Raw genomic sequence first — 22285 nt, 5'->3', positions numbered from 1 at the left:
TGATAACTGACAATCACCTCCCCACAACTTTGGGCCCGAGTCTAAAATTTGGAAGTGAGAGCCAGCCAATATGACCTTTTTTTTTTTTTTTTTTCCTGGCCTAAAATTGAGGCTTCTTTTGTTTTAGGATCCTCATGTTATTGATTCTTCATTTCTTTTTACTTTGAAATGTCTCTTTTTGCTTTTCTTTTTTCATTTTCTCTCTCCCTCTCTCAAGAAACTGGAACTGCTCCTGGTTCAAGAATTTAGAAAGAAAAATAAAATCTCAGAATACATGGATTTGCCCATCACAAAACTAATGTGATCGCAGATCAGATACACTAATGGTTCATTTGGATAGAAGTTCAAATGCTTGGATAAAATATGAGGGCTTTTTTTTTCCAATATATGATATTTGAGAAGGGGTTTGGGCTGTATTAAGATATGGATTTGGATTTGATGCTTATTTCAAATCCATAACATCACAAGTATTTTTGATAGATCAAAATCCCCAAATCTCAAATAATTTGTTGAACCTTATCAAACAATTTATACTACCAATTGTTCTACAAATCCCTTGATTGCATAACATTATGACTCAAAAAAAAAAAAAAAAAAAAAAAAAAAAAAAGGGAACATCTACCTACCGAAAGAGACTACCAAAATTTCCAAACTGTGGTCGGATGAAACCAAATGAAAAAGACACAGAAATGCTAACAATCATCAATGCCTGAAGTGCCTCACATTGGTGAAGAGGAGCGATACACCATACTTGTTACAGCAGTCTATGGCATCTGCATCTCTGATGCTCCCGCCAGGCTCAGCAATAACGCTAACTCCATTCTCACATGCTATTTCCACTGCGTCTTTCCAGGCTGTTCACAAAACAAGCAGCATCCACATTAAAAGATAGATATAAAAGATATATACAACCTTTTAAAGCATCACTTTTTTCAAAGTACTACTGAGCTTTTGCACAATAATCAGAATAAGCTGAGCTGAAAAGAGATTCATCCAAACACACAAGAATCCACTGGTGCGGGAACACACTAGCAATTTAGCGTAAATCAGGTAGAAATTACCAAATGGAAAAAAGGCGTCGCTAGCCAAAGCTGCCCCTTTGACCTCATCCCCAGCTTTCTTCAATGCTATTCTCAAACTCTCTACACGGTTTGGCTGCCCACTTCCCATGCCCAACATACAGTTATTCTGCTCAAATGACAAGAAGAATAAGAAACAAGTCCCAGCCAGATCCATTGGTGCATAAACTAAGAAAAGCATAAAAATTCCAACCTTTGCTATTACAATGGCGTTACTTTTGACATGCTTGACGCATAACCATGCAAACTCTGCATCATGAAGCTCACTTTCTTGTGGAGCCTTCTCAGAGACCAAGTTAAATTGGATATCCTGGGGGGTCAAGTCATCTGAATCCTGAGCTAACCACCCACCACCAACTTGTCTGAGTGAAAGCTTTCCCTTTTCATTTTTTTGTGCTTCGAGGATCCTTAGAGACTTGGATTTTTTCTGTAGAATTTCAAGCCCTTTCTCTGTATACTTGGGTGCAACCACAATCTCATAAAACATCCGAGTCTCACCATCTGTGGGGCTCCTAAACTCTCGGATTTCCTTAGCAAGAGCCTACAAGTACAGAAAAACAAAAAGCAAAGAGGGTTTAGCTCCTCTTTATTTCCAGCTTCCAAAATTGGCTGCATTAGCAATCTAATTGTTACATCTTAATGAATGGAGAAGTGATTCAATCTTATGAGAAGAGAATATGATTTGGCCCCAGGGTCACAGATCACATGATAAAGGAGCACAGTAGGCTTGGGTTGGGGACCTCGGATATGACTAATATTCAATTTTCAAATCTTGCTAATAATATGTCATATAAGATGAAAGAAAAGTGATAGAATGTTGGCCCTACTTCTTGGTTATATATCATCAATGCCACCTCATGCTTTAATGCATATAATAGGAAAGCTCACAAGATATGCAAGGAAAAGAATCCATGCTAGACCCAAAACTTACAATGACAAACTTACCTCATCAATTTCAACATTGAAGGCTACAATGCCGCCAAATGCACTCACTGGATCTGCTTTTACAGCAAGCCTGTATGCTTCAAGGATATCATCACGTGAAGCTACCCCACAGGGATTTGTATGCTTTACAACTACACAGGTAGGGTTTTTAAACTCTGACACACAATTCCAAGCTGCATCAGCATCTAAATAGTTATTGTAAGACATTGACTGCACCAAAAAAGAAAAAGGCTGTAAGCACATGCTTGGTTCAACAGATATGTATATCATAAAAAAGTGATTTCTGCAGACTGATGGATTCAGATAATCCTCTACATAAAAACTTGGGAAAAAAATAATAAAGAAATTAAAATCTGAATTATACCAATTACAAGGAAATGTTAAAAGAACCCTAACCACAGTGCTACCATAATAATTGTACATGTACTAGCACAGACATTCATACACGGTCTTCTTGTGATATACATTTACTTTATCACTGCCAATCTCATCAATAGGAAACAAAATCCAAGTCATAAAAATAATGAAGATTAATATACAATGCTCAACTCTTGAGAATAAGATCAGGTACACAAAAGGTATGTAAGTATGAAACTATTCACAGCAGGAATCTTTTATTGAAAGTGCCTACATCACTACTGAACCCACTTACACTTTAATGCCATTGCTAAAGATAACGGTAATGACACTAGACAAATGAGAATATTGTTGTCACCTATTCAAACCCAATTTTAATCTACATCTTCACTATAAAAGTAGAGGATCTATTTTATTATTATCATATTAGAGAGGTAGAGATTAAGACAAACACAAAATAAATTTACACATTAAATATCATATAATTTTTTTATAATAGTGAATAGATGAACACAATAGTATGTATTTCTCACCTTCCCATGGTGTTGAATAGCGGTTGCAATACCACCAGCATTAACCTCTGCAAGCCTCTTGTCAACATAAAATGCAGCTTTTTGATGAGGATTTTCACCATACCGAAGAGAACTTGCACGCTCTAGTGGCACAGTTAAGCTGGGAGGGAATTTATCTTGAAACAAATAAAGAACCTTGTCATCTATATACCCAAGTCGGAGGCAGTTTGGAAAAACAACATAATAAATTTACGGCATTCTGCTTTCTTAGATATTTTAAAAATATATACTTTGTGATGCTTTTTTAAAATCAGTCAAGATAATTTTCAAAATAATACTTTTCTATCATTCTAGCATCAAACTGTTGCTTCAGGAGAATATTTCAATATAACAGATGAATTTGTATGAGATTAATATATTCCCACATGCTTTTGACATGCCTAATTAGTGATGGTGTGCATAACACAGTGCGAGAAGTGTTGAATATAACTTTTCAGAAAGCAGCCACCTAATGTCAAGAAAGAAGCTGCTGTCTCAAATTTGAATGCCCGTTTGGAGTTTCCTCCATTACAGACTGATATGCTGGAGAATAGTAAGAACCAGTGCGGCGTTCAATAAGCGGTGTCACCACAACAGAGACAAGCAGAAGCTAAGCGCTTAAAAACATGATGATGTGGAAATGAAGGATGTGATCTAAATGAGCCCTTGAAGATGCATACCAAGGTTTACAGACGTTGGGAAAATGCCATCATAGAGTAATTCCTTGACTATATCATTTTTCCTAGTTAAGAACTGGGTAACAAATATTTGGGGAAATGATGGTTTGGATGTCTTTGCTTTTTAATGATAAGTTAGCACTCCATGGGTTTTAAATCCATGCCCTTACTCTTCATCCCATTTTTATGGAGGAAGTGTCATTTGAGCTATAGCTCATTGGCAAAATGATGTTGTGGATGTCATCATGCTTAATAAGGGATTCTATATTGTTAAAGCTAGAGATGAATGGCCACTAGAAAGAACACTTAATGAGGGACCTTAATTATATAGTGGGAAGCTGTTTGTCATTGAGAAATGGTAACTCAGTTTGCTTCTTAGGAAGATTACCTTCACAGAAATTCCTGTATGGGCTAAGCTTTGTAATGTTCCATTGGTGTTATTTTCTGAGGTATTATGTTTTAGTGTGCCTTAGGGAGTAGGGTGGTGCACATTATCGTGTGTGTGTGTGTATTTTTTTTTTTTTGGTTGGGGGGGGGGGGGGGGGGGGGGGGGGGGGGTGGGTGGGGATAAAATTTACTTGCTTACCATCATCGGCAGAAGATGTAGAAATTCCTGAAGTCTGCTTCCAAAGCCACTCAGCAACTGCTGAATCATAAGAAGCAACATGTTGAAATGCCTTCCAAGCAAGCCTTCTACGGAAGAGTTGATCATCCCCGCCTCCTTTAAGAAATTCTAGGAGCAGAGGATAATCTTGTGGATCCACAACCACCAACACATCCTTGTTATTCTGTTTAATAATAGTCGGTTGATATTAGAGCAATTAACAAGAATATTAATATTTGGCCTTAATCAAAATGATGATGAATACTAATCTATCTATTATATTTATGTTGCATTTTGCATTGTGCTTCCAAGAGAAGAATATAGGCTTTGCCCAGAAGGGGACCACCCAAAAAAACCCATGGCTTATGCATCAACAGGGAGCTGAAAAAAAATACATGTATGGAAAACTCCTTTTGATATTAGACATTATCATCCCACAACATCTCCATAACATAATTACAACTCAAATGGCAGAATTTGAGAAGTTTCAAGGGATGTGAACAGACTATCCTTGAAATTAAAGCCTTCTTCCTTGTACTTTGTTGGATTGGAAAGCTACTTTTCTTTCTTTGCCTTGTTTTTTTCTCTTAAATTTGTTTGAGCATTGTGTATTTTGAATTGATTGTACTTCTCCCTTAGTAGACCACAGGTGTACTGGGGTTGTTTCTCTTTCTAATAAAATTTTCCATTACTTATCAAAAAAATAAAATAAAAAATTACATCTCAAATGACAATATTGAATATTGAATATTGAATATTGCTTATTCAATTCAAATGAATTTATTTTATGAACATAATTATAATGTTTTTAAGCATTTACAAGCAAAGCAAAGGAAACATCTAAAAACATCAGGGTTTGTACGGTCACACTTCATGTTTCTTAAAAATTAAAACCCTGTCTGGTTTGTGACCATTGCCAAAAGCAATATTGGTGGCTAAAGATTCAGCAAATAACCTTCACCTAGTTAGTGATTTTGGCAATAATATGGTGATAAGTTGGACAATTTTAAAACATAAGAAGAGTTGATGAAATATTTAATTCCAGGAAAAAACTATGCATAAATCATGGTGTACATGTGCCAAGTCCACAGAGAAACCAATTATAGATATATGAACCCCAGATTTATTTTTCCTATAAAATGTCAGTGAATGATTCAAATACAACTAACCTTTGCAGCAGCCCTGATCATTGCAGGACCACCAATATCAATATTCTCAATTCCATCCTCGAACTCAATTCCTCCAGTTGAAGTAACTTTATTATAGAAGGGATACAAGTTCACCACAACAACATCAAATGTAGCTGTAAAGGAACTGTCTTAGTCAGGCAACTATATAGCAAATTCACACAAAGCAACATTATGACCCAAAAAAAAAAAAAAAAGAAGAAGAAGAAAAGAAGACAATGAGATAGCTGGAATGGTGAAGGTATAGTAAAGGGTTTCCCATCTGAACTAACCAATTCCATGTTTATTGAGGTCATCCATGTGATGCTTTTGGTCTCTCCTAGCAAGAATACCCCCATGTATGCTAGGGTGTAGAGTTTTTACACGGCCATCAAGCTGTACAAGAAAATCTGAAGAATCAATTTTATGAAAAATCTTCAAAATGAAATTTCTCCTCCTCTATCAAACCATTCATATATAAATATACTTTTTTCAAAAGGGGAACATCCAAACAAGACGACATAAACAAAATCTGAAGAATCAATTTGAACAGTCAATGGTGAACTGATGGCAAGACAACAACCAACAGCAGGAGACTAATTCCCATTGATCACAGCCATCCGTGATGACTTGCAGTTGAACCAGTTTATCAGAAATAAAAGCATGATTATAGATCAATTTCAAGGTAAAATAAAGTTGATTCAATCTCACCCTGAAACAGCCTTAATAATATGTGCCTGCAGAACTGACCATATACACAGTAATAGTTAAAAATGAAACACCCCTTACAGTCGAAGCAGAGGGGCATTCATAATTGCTCAAGAACAAAAAAATCTAACATTAGAAGATATCAAAATAACTATTGAATTCCAGAGATATGATCCAAATCTGCATGACACATAGCAACTCCAGACAACAAAACACATCAGAATCCTCACATACATTCCATGTCCATGACAATGAGATCTTCCATAAAGAAGCATATTCTTAAGAACAAAGTAACAATGACTTAGTGCATTACATAAAGGAAATTAAACAATTAAAAAGAAACACAAGCTAAAACAGATACTCACCATTTCTGGAAAACTAGTAAGCTGTTCCACTTTAGTAACAGATACCCCAGCACTTTCCAAAGTCGATGCTGTTCCTCCAGTTGAAACAATTGTGTAGCTATAGTTCACAAGACATCACAAGAGTAATCAACCACTTTGAACACTAATATTTCTGGCCTTTTTTTATAGGGCTTTGAACACTAATTCAAACAAGGTTTCATGAAATTGACTGACATATATAAAGATGATCAACATATCCCAACAAGAGCTTCCAGAACTCAAATCTTTAATAAAGAGGATAAATTACTCCAAATAAGAAATCTAAAACAAGTGTGTATGATGTAAAAAAGAACAAAACAGAGAAATAGGTATTTGATTTTTTAAAATCTTACATTCCAGGCAACAGATTTATCACCAAAATCAAAGACAAATCATAAAAAGAGCTTCTAAAACATCAATATCTAGCGACTAGGAACAATAGACTAGAAAGCACTTGTGCTCAAACCAGCAAAGTATGAGTACAAAAACCTTACCCCAGTTCTTGGAGCCCTTTTCCAAGAAAAGCCAGATCTTTCTTGTCTGACAATGATATTAGTGCTTGTTTGTTTCCTGAAACAATCCAATAACAATAAACAAAAGATACTATTTACTCATCCAAAGAAAAAAAAATTATGATTGTTGTTAGTATTTTTATTTGGCCAAGCTAGCATTTAGTCCCTAACCCCACTTGGATTAAAAAAATGCCACCAAAACCATACAAAACATGCCTCCTTCAAATTCTCTAGTCTTTTATAGTATAAGTAAGGACAAAACCTCAAAACTAAATTGAAACATTCGAAATGTTGAAAGACGTAACTAAACTCGGACACATAATTCCAAATGCCAAAATCATAGCTTGTCCTTTGTTATCAACATAATTATTCATTAAACAATATGCAAAATGACAACTCAAAAAGAAATTCCACTAAAATGTAAACTTCATTAAAACCATCACACACCCATTTTTCATCCTAAGGAATAGAACACAAATTCAGACTCCCCAGTTGATAAAGACTCCTTTTTTTTTAATATCATTATTTCATTTTCACCACTAAAACAAAAAATAAATAAACAAAATACTAACACAACATTATTTCATTAGACACATTAGGGACTTAAAATGATTACTTTAAGTTCCAAATTTTTTCTTTTCCTATGTATGCTCTGTTGCTAATTCTATTGCTTATAAGTTGGCTTTGTTTCTGAGGTACCATGTCGGTATCTTCCTTCAGCTTTTCGGCCTACATTAGCAGCTGATGTAACTCCTTGACGTAATGTCTGTGATGATTATTCAATAAAGATTCTAAGATATTTCTTAAAAAAAAAAAAAAAAAAAAAAAGGACTAAAATTGACCACTTAAGTTTATCAGGAACTAAACAACCAAAATACAAACTTCGGGACGGTTTGGAATTCGCTTATTTTGCTGAAACTGAAAACTTTTTGCTGAAAGTACTATAAATATAAATAAAGGTAAAAGTTAACTGAAATAGTTCAGTAAACCCATGAATAATATCAAAAAGTGCAGTGGGATGATGAATAATAGCAAAAATAAGTTAAATAAGCTAGTTCTTTAATCTGAAGCCAAGCGCACACTTCATAGTAAAAACAAGACATACCCATATTTCATTTCAAGCAATAGAACACAAATTCAGACTTCCCAGTTGATAAAGGCTCTTTTTTTTAATATCATTATTTCATTTTCATCAATAAAACAAATAATAATAATAATAATAATATCTAAAATTCACAATTTTACATTACAAAAAAAAAAAAACAAAAAGACATTTCTTTATATACAGAATTGAAGAAAGGATTGAGAGAATAACCAGAAGCAGAGGGATGAGAAGCACTGTTGGGCACCGAGATAGTATCAGTGCTAGTGTTAGTGTCAGCCATGGCTTTGATTGGACCACCACAGTTCAAGCGCAAGGAACAAAACTGAACCCGACCGCACCCAATTAAAGCCTGAAACACAACAACAACAACAACAAAAACAAAAATGGCATTGAAGTGTTAAGAATATTACCAAAAAGTTAGGAAGTAGAGTACAGAATATGGAGTGGAAATTGATGGATATTTTGGGAAGTTGAAAAGAAAGTCAGTACCGAAATAAAAGGATTAGAAGAAGAGGTAGCGTTGATGCTGTGGAGGCGAGTGTGAGCGGTGGTGGTGGTGGCGGCGATGGAGGTAGGAGCTGCTGCACCAACACCGAACATAGCGAGAGAGTATCTTTTGTGTGTTTTTTTTTTTTTAGTACTCTTTTTGTTTTAAAAGTACTGTTGCTGTTGCAGACTTGCGTTTCGGTGTTAATAAATAAGATGAGTTTTTGCTTTTTACTAACTTTTACAACTTTAAATCTTATCCATTCAAATAAAAATGTATAAAAAATAAAAATAAAAATAAAAAAATAAAAAAGTAAGAATAGTAAAAATATGTTGGGAGAGAAAGGGGGTTAATTGCATAAATATGCAATTGCACCGATCTCATTCCCAAATCAAGTCACCAGCTCAACTCAATTCTTCACAGTTTTTTTTTGTCACTTTCACATAAGTTTTTTACTTTTTATTTACTAATCATAGTTTGTCATATAAAAAAAATTATAGCAAAAATTGTGTGTTTTATTTTGTGGTATTAAATTCTTTTTTTATATTAAATTACATGTTCTTTATGTTTTTAATATATATTCCAAATTTTGTGTCAACTATATGCTATTTGGCATTCTATCTAGAAACATATCTTTTATGCACAATTCTAATGTATAAAAACTAATTTAAACAAAATTCGCATCTATTAAAAAAACATAGCAGCCGGTATAATATTACTTCAAATGATCTCGTACTTTTTTTTACTTATTATTATTATTATTATTATTAGAGAGAGAGAGAGAGAGAGAGAAGGGGGGGAGAGATATGCAATAAGCTTTTTTTTTTTTTTTTTTGAGAGATTTGTAATAAACTTGTAATAAGAGTTTTGAGTATTTTTTATTTATTTATTTTATACATCAACCGTTTTTTATTTGAGTCTTTTTTTTTATGTATGTTCTATTTTAAAAAAAATTAAAATTCATTTATTTTTTGGGAATATGCTTTTTTTTTTTAATCAAAAGCAATAAGGGAATATGTATCTAATAGAATTTTTTTTTTTTTTTTTTGAAACTAATAGAAATAAATTCAAAATTAGTTTTTTATGGGAATATATTTTATCCAATTTTAAACCAGTTTTTTATACCCAAAAATAATAATTACTGAACTAAATATAATTAAAATCAGTTTATTCATCTAAAAAATCAATTACATTATTCTTATCTTAACAGACCAACTTCTATGACATGCTAGACATCCCCTAAACTTATTAAATGATGTGACTTTTGTTATTCTAATTTCTAAGCATGTGTGTATATGTGTATTGTTGTTCTTCAATTGAAGATGGCAACATTTACCTTCTTGGGGTGTATCTCACTTTCAGAACCCGTATTTGCTAATGTGCACCACTTGAGAGTTGATGCGGCTAGAGTAACAGCTTGGAGCTATGAGAATGGGTGGTGGGTGGAGGAGGCAATGAAGAGAGTAGAGGAAGAGGAGGAGAGGTGCGGTAGTGTGAGTTGTTTTGTGAGTTTGGTGTTGGGTTAGAGTTGGGAAAGAAGAAACAAGAAAGCGAATGAGATGGAGTTGACTAAGGGAGATGAGTTTTGGGTGTTAGTGTGTTACTATTAAATAATAGAGAGAGAGAGAGAGAGAGGGGTTGTTGCAGGGGAGTTTTTTTTAGACATTTATCAATAAAATTACCCACTTTTTTATTAAAAACACATACTTTGGGCCTGTTTGGTAGGGTATTTCAAATACTCATTTTTAGTTTTTAAACAACATTACACACATTTTCACACACTTTTTTACCTACATGTATTTCAAAAAATTACAAACAACACTACTCAAACTCCTCTACCAAACAGGCTTATAGTTTTAAAAATTGGATTGGACTAGTCAGTTCAATTGAGAATCAAACACTAGTTCGATCTAGTAAAAAAACCCCAAATCGGCAAATAATTAATTAAAATCAAGAATCGGTTTCTTTTCCAGTTTTTTTTATCGTACCATTTTTAAAACCATGCATATATAAGAGTAAACAAACAAAAAACGAGAGGGAGAAGACAAAATAAGAGAAAGGGCCAAAACTCACTTATCAAAATCGAAGAGAAATGGTTTGAAGCTTACTTTTGGTTGGGTTTGTTTGTTAATATCTTTGTCTATATATATTATCTCCGACTTTTTCTGTTTTTCTTTCACACCATTCCTGTGATTTGATGGGCTGGGTTTGTTTGTTAATCTCTTTGTCGGTATTTTTGTGTTATGATGGGTTCAGTACAGTACTATCTCAATCTCAAATGTTATGTTAGTAAGATATGAAAAAGTCGGTGATTTGTTCATTGTTTGTATCAGGACTCTTAGTTCAAGTGTTTAGTAAATCGATTTTGAATATTCTAGATGGTGTAACATAAGAAAAACACATAACAGTATTACTCAGATTTCCTTAAGAACAGTGGCTTTGGTCACTATTTCTTATGCCCAGCAAACCCAAAAAGAGTTTAGGATACAATCCAGTTCCTTATATCCATGATTTGGTTCAACTTTCAGAACCTTAACTTAAGAAGTCTATGGTTTTCTTCAAGGGATTGTGTAAAACAATAGAACCTACCAAATATTACCAGACGATAATTAACTATTGTTAGTTTGATATGATAAACCACATGTTTGAAATCTTATAGAACCAACTTATTAAAGAATTAAATACAGTTTGAAGTTCGATTGTGTAAAATTGAAACTTGTAAGATTAACTGCGTGCTGATTTGGGATGGAAAAAAAAAGTGTTTTTTAAATTGTTAAATTATTGATTGTCCTAAAAGGCTTAAAGCATTTAATCTAACACTCTCCCTTCATGTGTGGGCCATCTGAAATTTCCTTATTAAGTGACATTCAACGCATGAAAGTTTTGTTAATGGGAGGTAAAATGAAGATAAGGGGTTGAATCCAAGACCTCTTACTTTGATACTATGTAAAATTACAGATTGTCTTAAAAACTTAAACTATTAGAAAATAGTAAATCTAATCATTTAATTTAACATAAATAACTTAGTAATTGATTTTTGTATGTTTTTGGCATCAACAAACTTTAGTGTGTGACATAGGTAATTCACAAATTGCTCGGTACAAAATTGTATGTATTTGGTATTAATATGAACCTTTTTGGTATTTACTATATTGAATTTTGAATGTTATGTCAGGCATTTCTTAAGGCATGGAAGGAAGCATGTGAATGGACAAGAAGGGCTAGGTTTGGATCTCGCTGGGAACATCCAGGCTAAACTCAGAAAATTTGAGAGTCCATGCAAGGGTCCATTAGCCTTTGTGATTAAGGTGTATCTCAAGGCTCCTACTGAACCATCCATGTTTATCACTCAGAACTGGATAAATTTTCAATATATTAACAATTTGACAGTGAGCGGTGGTGGCATCTTGGATGGTCAGGGAAAGTAGGCTTGGCCTTACAATGACTGCAACAAGAATAAGTAATTAGAATAGCGAAAGAAAAAAAAATATTTAAGACAAGTGGAAGTGAAAAATAGGCTAGTACATTTGTGTTTTATCAAGTGACTTTTTGGGTTTAATTTTTTACTAAAATTTTTGCTAATCTAATGTGAATTTTCTAAGGCCGACTTCCTTAATGTTTTCGTATTGGTTACTTATGTTTGACATTCAATGTTTCTTTGACTAAATTATAGGCCCAAGGTTTCTGTACTTTCAACATTTTTATGATTCCCCACCCTTTTTTTTGGGGGCTATTGATTGATAACTAGCTTCAAATTCTCTTAACCAAGCACATTATACTTTTGAAACTTCCTTGTAAAATTCTGCCTCTTGGGAGGAAGGATGTAGTCCACTTTGTAAAAGTTTGCACCTTAAGAAGTACATTCCGAAATACAACAACCGCAAAGAAAGCTTTTAAAAAATCACTTTGTTTTATGCTTGACAAATTTTTAGCAATGTGTTAAAATAAAGTGATTTTTTTTTTTTATTAAAAAAAAAAAACTTTTGATTGTTGAGAGGAAGAGAGAGATTTGACAAACACAAACTTTTACTAAATTTTTAATTCAATTATCTTATGTAGTGGATTGTGAGCAGTGGAGAAAAATGATGCGCCTGTGTAAAAGTAACAAGCAACCAGTCACAATCTGGCATAGAGAATAATTGTGGAAAAAGTTGTAGTTCAGGAAATTTTATTTTTAATGATTTTACTAAGGCAGAGTCACCTTAAAAACTTTAAAGTTTCCAATTTAGCATTAACCTATTGGTGAATTTTTATTTGTTGTTGATTTTTCGGGTTAACTTAAAAATTTTAAAGCTTGTTTGTACACCATAGGTTACAAACTTTTCAAAATTTGCCAACCTGAAATATATTTCAGTACAGGTCATCATACAATACATTATACACTCAAAGATTCAACGCCATCAAAGTTCATGAGAACATTTCCAGTGTCAATGTTCAACTTAACAAGAAGAGTCAGCAGGACCATCTCTGGAGACAATCGCAAAGTATCCAACGATTGAGTAAAACATCAGTATACAAGGAGTGGTTAATTTAAAATCATATCTCCCCCCTGTAACCACCAGACCCAAAGTAGTCCCTTCTAGAGCTGGAAATAGCCATGCTCTTCTGATGTTCCAATTTCGGGCAATCCTTAATACGGTGACCAAGCCCACCACAATATGCACAGCCCTTAACCCCACTTGCATTGGCAACTAATTCCGCATCTTCCATTGGATCATTTAGCTCAGCCAACACTGGTGGAATCCTCTGCTTCGCTTCTTGCAAGAGATGTTTCAGATCAAGAAGTGTCGTCTCACTTTGATTCTTGTTTATAAACGTTGTGGCTATGCCAGTCTTGCCACATCTTCCGGTTCGTCCAATCCTATGAACATAGTTTTCAATTTCAGCTGGCATGTCATAATTGATGACATGTTGAATATCAGGAAAATCCAATCCCTTTGACGCAACATCAGTTGCAACCAAGACATCTTTCTTTCCTGCCTTAAAGGATGAAATAGCATACTCTCTCTCCTCCTGATCTTTGCCTCCATGAATGGCCACTGCTTCAACTCCTTTCAGGAGGAGGTATTCATGAATGTCATCCACATCAGCCTTGTTTTCACAGAATATTAAAACAGGAGGTGGGGTTTTCTGTAGACATTCAAGGAGGTAAACGATCTTAGCTTCTTGCTTCACATATTCTACTTCCTGAATCACATCAAGATTTGCCGCTCCTGCCCTTCCCACATTAACTGTAACAGGTTTTACCAGAGCACTTCTGGCAAAGTTCTGAATCTTGGTGGGCATGGTGGCAGAAAATAGGAGAGTCTGTCGTTGAGCTTTAAAATGGTCAAATACTTCTCTTATATCATCTTCGAAGCCCAAATCAACTAACCTATCTGCCTCATCTAAAGTAAGATACCTGCAGGAAAAGTAGTATTAATATTATAATTCAAAAAACAAGCTCAACATTATAGAAAAGTTACACACATGCAGCTTAAACCTGCAACTTTAGCCTCCACACTTAGAAACAATGGTTTGAGACACCATTTTAGCTAGAGCTTATTGGAAGGTGGACATTTATATATAACTGCATTCAAAATAATCTAAAAAGTAACTTGGTCTTCAAAATCATGTTACAGTACATACCAGCAGTTATCAACCACTTGTTAGGAAACATCACTCACTCAGTTATCAACATTAAAAAAATTTTATCCACACAAAGATTGAATGATTCTGGAAAGCAGCCAGGCAACAGAAAATTTTGCCTCCAAAGAGAAGAAAATGAAGCATATCAACGTGGATTCAAAATAATTCTACCAAAAATTACTTTCTACAAAGGTATTTCAAGAGGAGGAAATTGAAACATAATGTTGTCGTACTACTTTGCTGCCAGATAGGTTACATGCTGATGGCCAAACAGCCCCATTACCAATGTGAACGTGGGAGCAATTATAAATATAATAATAGTACAAGTTCTGAAGGACAGCCTAATAATTGACTGTTCTATAAGAATTATGGAATTGATAGTACTTACCTGCAATTGTCAAGGCTCATTTTTTTCTTTGCCAACATATCCTTCAACCTTCCCGGAGTGGCAACAACAATATGAACACCCTTCTTCACAATCTCTAACTGAGATCTCATATCAACTCCACCTATACAAAGCAAAGGTCTTAGTTCCGGGTAACCAGCCTCTCTCATGGGAGCCAAAAACTGTTCTACCACTTCATAAGTCTGCCTTGCAAGCTCTCTTGATGGGCATATAATCAAACCAAATGGCCCCTCTCCTGGAACAATAGGCATAATAATCTCCTCCTGCAGTGCTACCATAATCATTGGCAGCACAAAAACCAATGTCTTGCCTGAGCCTGTGAATGCAATACCAATCATATCCCTCCCAGACAAAATCACAGGAAGACCTTGCACCTGAATGGGAGTTGGACGTACAATACCCTTGGACTTTAACATCTTCAAAATTGGTTCTGGAAACCTCATATTCTTAAAATCCTTAATTGGTGGGGGTATATCTAGACCATCAACTATAATGTGCCACTGCTTCCGAATTGCATCACATTCATTTTTCGACATCCTTCTAATGGGCAAAGGTGGCTTCCATCCCGTCAACAAAGGTTCCGTATAAGTAATCCCCTTTGCCAATTCACGAACAGACATTAAAGTTTTCCGATCTGATAAGTGCTCAATCATTTCCTTCTCTTGTTGCACAATCTGCTCAGTAGGACTAATCTCAGGTTGCTCTCGCTTCAATTGCGATGCTTTTACAAGAAGGCTTGGTTTGGCCTCAGCAAGTTTTGATTTCTCCATCTCTTCTTCAAGGGAAGAAGACTTCCCTTTGCGCTGAAGAATCTTCTGTGCTTCCATGGCCCTACGCTTTGCCACGGGAATATATTCAACATAATCATCTTCTTCTTCCATGTTATCAGTTCCTGTTGTACAAAATATTTTTAAATAAGAAAATTTTCAATTCTTTTGATACAAAAAAAGAAAAAAGAAAGGACTACATATTCGATTATTTAAGCATGTAAAACTATAGACTGAATGACTAGTGAAGTGAAATGAATAAATTACTAATAACTTGTTATATACTATAAATATACAAAAAAGGCAGTAGAGCTGAACCAACCTTATACGTGAAGCCCTTATTAGAATAAAAAATTACATTTGCACAGTTTATACAGGATCTTTAAGAATTCAGCACTATACTAGATTTCTTGATGAGTTCTTGAAGGGTTCTTGAATAAGGATTGATGTTTAAGGGTTTTAGGTGATGGTTGTTTTGGGCTGAAACAGGATAGAACAGGAAATATAATAATAAAACGCTAGGCAATCACACCAAACCTAAAAGGCCAAAATAAGGGGCCGGATTTTAATTAGAATCAAGGTAGTCAAAAGTGAAAGCCAACCTTAAGGCGCCAAGGAATTGTATTGCCCGAGGCATGAGGCAACAAAAGGCGCTAGCCTGAGTAAAGTGAGACGCAAAATTCTAAATATATTTACTATACATATACAACTTAAATCATATGTACCTAGTATATTGAAATATTATAATAAAGTGTTTTTAAATGTGTTGCATGAAAAATTAGGTCTATCAAATGATTTCAAAATAGGACAACCAAAAAATTGAACTTTAGTGGATCCTATGCATGCAAGAACAAGTTAATCGAGCAACCAAACAATACTAAGAATCCTTTGAATGAATGAATGATTAACTTCAGTTGATATTTGATCCAAAGAGAAAATATACAAAAACAAGTACCCAATACCCAACTGCAGTTCTGAAAGAAATATAAAAGCTACCAACAAAGCATTCAATTTGATGAACTATTTGTTGCACCATGTTATTTGTTTGTAACGAGCGTTAATTTCCTGAAATTCTAAGAGAACTTTTCACAAACACCTTTCGTGCCCCTTTTCACACCGAACCCATATATCAGCCTAAACACACAAAAACCAACAACCCCTTCAAAGACAAAAACAAGAACCCAAACCCAACTGCAGTTTTGAATGAAAAGTATAAAACCCCAGATTCTCAATTCTGCACAGTTCAACTCTTTTCAACTATAACTAACACACAGGAAAAACACCCCAAATCCAGTAATAGCAGGAAAAAGCGAAAGAGAGTTGAAGTGAAGAAAAAGCGAACTCACCGTCGGCGTCACCACCGCCTTGTATCAGATGGGTTCACGATAAGCCGCTGGGTTTCGGGTTCACGATGAGTAGAAGAGAAAAAAAAAAATCTGGGTTTTGGGTTTGTTGGCCGTGGCTGAGTTTGGGAATTGCGATGTGAAACGATGTCGTTTTGATTGAGTTTAGAGTTTAGTTTGTGCTTCTTCATAGGCAAAATAAACACGTGCGTACTTTTTTTTTTTGGATAAGTAAACACGTGCGTACTTGTTAGTTAACCAGCTGCCAAAACTGACCATGGTGTATTTTTGCCACGGAACCAAATTTTAAAATTAAAAATATGTAAAATTCAAGTAACTTCAAATTTTAAGGGTATATTTAGCAATTTACCCCTAACAAGTAGTATTAAATTATTTATTATGTAATTTTTTTAAAAAAAAAAGTATTAATTATGTGTAAAGGTTAAATAAAACTATTGCGTTACAATAAAAATAAAATAAAAAGTATTAATTATATGTGAAGGTTAAATACAATATTTTACTAATACTAGTATATTCTTTTGTTTTTGAGAAATTATCTTCTTAATTTGTTTTGAGAAAATTCTTAATAATTGTTGAGTGTCTTGAAACTTTGGTAGAGTTTTACTTTAAAGTAAATTAGATATCTTTAATAATTAATGTGAAAGGACAAAAACACTTTAGTTTGACGATGTGTAATATACACATATATTGAATCATTTTGTGCAACACTGCAAGCATACAGTGCGTAAGTTTTACTAAACACAAAATTATGATATATAATCAAAATAACAAATTGTGGGGGTGATAAATCGGGAAATTCATGCCAATGTATGTGTTGGGCCAAGGGCCCAACTCAAGAAAGAACTCCTCCTCGGACAAGCCAAGCCGAGAAGAAAGGGGACGGTCAACCATCTGAAAGTGACGCATCGGACCACTGGAGGATAAGTATCAAGAAAGAAAATGACAAAGAGAGGCATGGAAATATCTAAGAAAAAGTTGCTGTCAATGCATTAAGTGTTCTGCAACTAACTGAACTTTACTTTCCAGCCTTTACAACCACTCCCAACGACTTTGGGGAGGGCTGATGGGACAAGTATCAGCACCATAAATCTAAATCTACACGTGGACGGTGGAGATGAGAGGAAGATAATATAAAATAGAAGGGACGGGACTGGTAAAGAAGGAGGACAAACAACATATTAAGAATCAACCTCCTCCTCAGATAAAATCCGAGGATGACTCTCCCTAGTAAACTGATGTTATCTTTCTTTATTTATCACTTAGGCATGTTGGTCGCTCGTCTGATTCGCTAAGGCCCGAGTTTCCAACCCATTCTTTACAAATTAATTGTATTGGGTTCATTGGACCAAGACTCCATACACTTTGGACTTGGACCCCAAATTATAACCCTACACAAATATATAAATATAAATATATATATATATATATATATATTAAATTTTAGGTAAAATTGCAAATCATACAGTTGAGTTTAGGATTTTAGATTTTATACTCTAAAATTTTACAATTTAAAATTTATCATTTGAAGTTATATTCCGTTTGCATCAATGATCTCTTCGTCTATATGTTTCATTAAGTGTAACATAAACTTTAATTATTTTTTAAAAAAAGTTAAATAACGTAGCATCATTTTATTGGACAAACAAAACATGAATGACAAGTTTATATGACACTTAACAAAAAATATAGATAGAATGGCTGCTAATGCAAATAAAATTTTTTTTTTTTTTGAGAAAGAATACTATTATTTTATTGATTCAACAGTGACTCCTGTCCATCATTACAAAATTGGCAGTATCATGGTGAATGTCCTCCAACCAAATTTGAGGAAAATTACAAAACTTTGCCAGTTTGGCCAATTTATCAGCTACATTGTTACCCATTCGTTTCGTGTGGCTGAACGAGTAATATCTAAAAGACGAAGCAATGGCTCTAGAGTCGTCGATGATGTGTCCGAAAGAAGCCAGGCATGGGCTTTTGGAGTTTAAGAGGTTGATGCAAATAGAATATTAATTCTAGGGGTAAAATTCAAATTCTAAAATTTTAAAGTCTAAATCTAAAAATTCCCAAACTTTAGGGTGTAGTTTGCACTTTAACCTAAATTTTATTTTAAACTATTGGTAATACAATTTTAGTTGAATTAGAATTATAAATTTTTTTAATGATTTAAATAATAGAGTTTACATAGAGTAAACTATCCTATCAATTAATAAGTCTTAAAAATTTTAATCTCTTTTCTTCTTCTTCTTCTTCTTCTTCTTCTTTCAAGTAGTCAAGAAATATTAGACTAGTTTGGTATTACGGTTCAGGTACAAAAAGGATAGTATGCTATCACAAATTATAAGAAGGATTTCTCCAAAAAATAATTTATAGGAAGGAAAGCCACATGAAATGACTAATGAGGATAATAGGACATCCCCCAATTTCTCGCTCTATCTAAACATTAACACTTGTCTCAAATTCAATAAAATTGTACCCTACCACCACACACCCTTGGCGCAATAGTCACTCCACAGGTATGAGTGCTTCTGGGGTGTGAGGAGTAAGGGCTAGGGTTCAAGTATTCAGAATAAATATTCACACACATATATATTTAATTAGGTTAGAATAAAATTTTTATCTTGTATTAAAAAAAAATTAATAATAAAGTAAAAGACTAAAAAGCAACGCCGAGCAAACACTGAGCATTAATGCAATTCAAATTACAGGATACCATTTACCTTGGAATTAAGCAACAAATCCCCAATTCATAAAAGTTTTTTTAAAAAAAAAACATAGATCCTCGTTAAATTGACTTGCATTCAAAGGAGTAAATTTCATACCAAAGGTTATTTCAATTTGGTTAGAGAAACAAAATATTTCAGTAATGGTTGATATAGGTGATCATTTCTAGGTTTTCGCTACACATGTATATATTTGTATTTTTTTTTTTTATCTTTATAAATATATAATTAAAATCCACATATTTTATAAGTCCAAATATTAGCTTAAATACATTAACACCCAATGTATTAGGTTAAATAACACGTTTATAATGTTTTTAATTTCTTAAAAAATTATTTTAAACTATTTATTAGTAGTGTACCAGCTAAAAATCCTAGGGGGAAAAAAACTAATACAATTAGGTATTTTATTCGGTACATCTTAAAGGAATACTAGTGTGTAATAACCTAAGAAAAAACGTTAGTCACATTTGCACTATATCCCAAAATGACTAGTCTAGACACAATTGAGGTTCCTTAAAACTTAAATCAACCTAGTATATGCTTGATGTATGACTCAGCACACACCGAGTATCGATACATAACGGCTTAAGGAAAAGCATTAGTCACATTTGCACTATATTCCAAAATAACTAATTTAGTCACAATTGAGGCTCCTTAAAACTTAGATCAACCCAATATATGTTTGATGTAGGACTCAGCATACACCATATCCATTCAAATCTTGGGCATCACAATCTAAGCCACTTAAATTGTTTATGTCCTCGTTAGGTCCACTTTGTAGGGTAGTGATTTTTAGCCTACACATGAGGTTATTGCGCCCACTCTGATATCATTTGTAACAATCCAAGGAAATTCCCTAGTCACATATGTACTATATACTCCAAAAGGAATAGTTTAATCACAATTGAGACTCCTTGCAATTGTTAATAAAGTCTAGATCATCCCAATATTGCCCAATATGGGACTCACATCCTACTACACACACTCAATCAATATCCAATCAAATCTAGGATATCATAACCAGTACCAACTTTATGACCGATATTGTTATGATATTGACTCCCTTGCCTGCATTATATCTGCAAAAGTATGCAAATGGATCTCTTTTATCAAGGGAACTCATCTTTATATCTTTAGGTGTTGTTGTTCTTATCCCATTTCCCATGTCTCGCTAATTAGACTCTTCCATGTAGTTTTCACCCCATCGCATATGGGATAAGATCTCCTATAATTGAATTTTCTAATTTCTTCCAATTTCTATTTAGATGTAAGACTTGCGAAATTTAAAAATCAAATAAATATCGTGTGTCATACATCCAACTAAAAATAAGAGGAAATTGGAGGAGTTAATTGGAAGGGGTCATTTCTCACAACATATCAACTTCAAAAGTGGATAAGAATAATAAAATTAAAAAAAAAAAATTATATCTTAACATGTGTTTTATAGATAATTAAGTTATATCCTTTATCCAATATTTTTTTTATTGATAAGTATTTTTCTTTTAAGAAGTTATTTGGTTGTAGGATTACAATAAGAGTAAAAGTCGTAGTACATGTGGCAATTAATTAGGATATCCACTTAGTGAAACCATTGCTCTAAGACATAATTTTTATTATATATAATAGATTATGAATTTTTTTTACAGAGTTCTAATTTCAAATTTTGGGTAATTTTAAAAAGATAAAGGTGAATGCTATTTTAAAAAAAAAAAAAAATCTATCATTTATAATGGGGAGAGGATTTGAATCTTGGTGGACATTTTCATTAGCCTAGTTGAATTACAAAACTCTCGAAAAATGTGAATTCATGAATGTGTTAAGAGTATTAGAATTGAACTCTAAATTATAATAGGGGAAAAAAAATACAACTACTAGCCAATATTGCACAGACTCTCTTACACCAATAACTGTTAGTTGATTTTGCCAATAGAGGGCTAACCGGTCTTGGTTTATTTGTTTGTTAAATAAAATAGAATAGTAAATTAAAAAAAAAAAAAAAAGAGGTTAAGACAAGTGGAAGTGAAAAATAGGATAGTATATTTGTTTTTTTTTTTTTTTTTTCAACTGATTTTTTGGGTTTAATTTGTCTAAAATTTTAGCTAACCTAATGTGAATTTTCTAAGGCCGACATGTCTTAATGCTTTCATGTTGGCTACTTCATGTTTGACATTCAAGTTATTTCTTTGACTAAATTATGAACTATGGTTTCTGTACTTCATGTTTGACATTCAAGTTATTTATTTATTTCTTCTCAAAAAAAAAGTTATTTATTTATTTATTTTATTTTTTGTTTTTGTATTGTTTAGAAAATAGCTTTGGGGACATTTTAATTTTAAACATAGTAATGCTATTTTTGAAATGAGTAGATTAAATTTGTACATTATCAATAATTTTAAAAATATATCAAATTGGTTGGTAATTCAAGTATTCAACTATAAATAACACATTTAAAAGAAATTTGACATGCAAATATGAAAGAGCCCTTTAATCAATCAATTTTAATATATACATACACACATACACTAGCTTTATCACAAGCGCTTTGCAAGTGCGATAAAGCTTTTTTTTTTTTGGTCTAGTGTCATAATTTACTTTTTATTTATTTATTTTTTTTGTTTAAGTTTATTTTGAAAACATGGATTAGCAGGAGAATGTCATATTTTGTAGGCATTTTAAGTGGAGTTGGAAATATATTGAGGTTTTTTTTTTTTTTGGTCTAGTGTCATAATTTACCTTTTATTTTATTTTATTTTATTTTTTATTTTTTAAGTTTGTTTTGAAGACATGAATTAGTAAGAGAGTGTCATATTTTGTAGGCAT

At 33.3% G+C, this 22285-nt stretch overlaps 2 protein-coding genes across 2 annotated transcripts; both read right to left on the bottom strand.

Moving 5' to 3' along the window:
* Window positions 1–393: 393 nt before the first annotated feature.
* On the bottom strand, window positions 394–8744 carry LOC126705717 (uncharacterized). The gene is made up of 12 exons (XM_050404880.1): window positions 8577–8744; window positions 8298–8436; window positions 6965–7040; window positions 6453–6549; window positions 5673–5775; window positions 5383–5516; window positions 4196–4397; window positions 2915–3069; window positions 2025–2234; window positions 1273–1620; window positions 1062–1188; window positions 394–854 (listed from the first exon to the last, which is right to left on the bottom strand). Exons 1-12 carry the CDS (start codon window positions 8685–8687, stop codon window positions 703–705), a joined length of 1854 nt encoding a protein of 617 aa, XP_050260837.1. The 5' UTR covers window positions 8688–8744; the 3' UTR covers window positions 394–702.
* A 4142-nt stretch (window positions 8745–12886) lies between these two features.
* LOC126705418 (DEAD-box ATP-dependent RNA helicase 35) lies at window positions 12887–16887 on the bottom strand. Its single transcript, XM_050404419.1, has 3 exons — window positions 16722–16887; window positions 14591–15500; window positions 12887–13975 (listed from the first exon to the last, which is right to left on the bottom strand). The coding sequence occupies exons 2-3, from the start codon at window positions 15487–15489 to the stop codon at window positions 13111–13113; spliced, it is 1764 nt and encodes a 587-aa protein (XP_050260376.1). The 5' UTR covers window positions 15490–15500; window positions 16722–16887; the 3' UTR covers window positions 12887–13110.
* Between the last annotated feature and the right edge of the window lie 5398 nt (window positions 16888–22285).

The sequence above is a fragment of the Quercus robur genome, chromosome 11, assembly GCF_932294415.1.
Source record: "Quercus robur chromosome 11, dhQueRobu3.1, whole genome shotgun sequence".
NCBI lineage: Eukaryota > Viridiplantae > Streptophyta > Magnoliopsida > Fagales > Fagaceae > Quercus > Quercus robur.
This window is presented reverse-complemented; position numbering and strand designations above follow the sequence as displayed.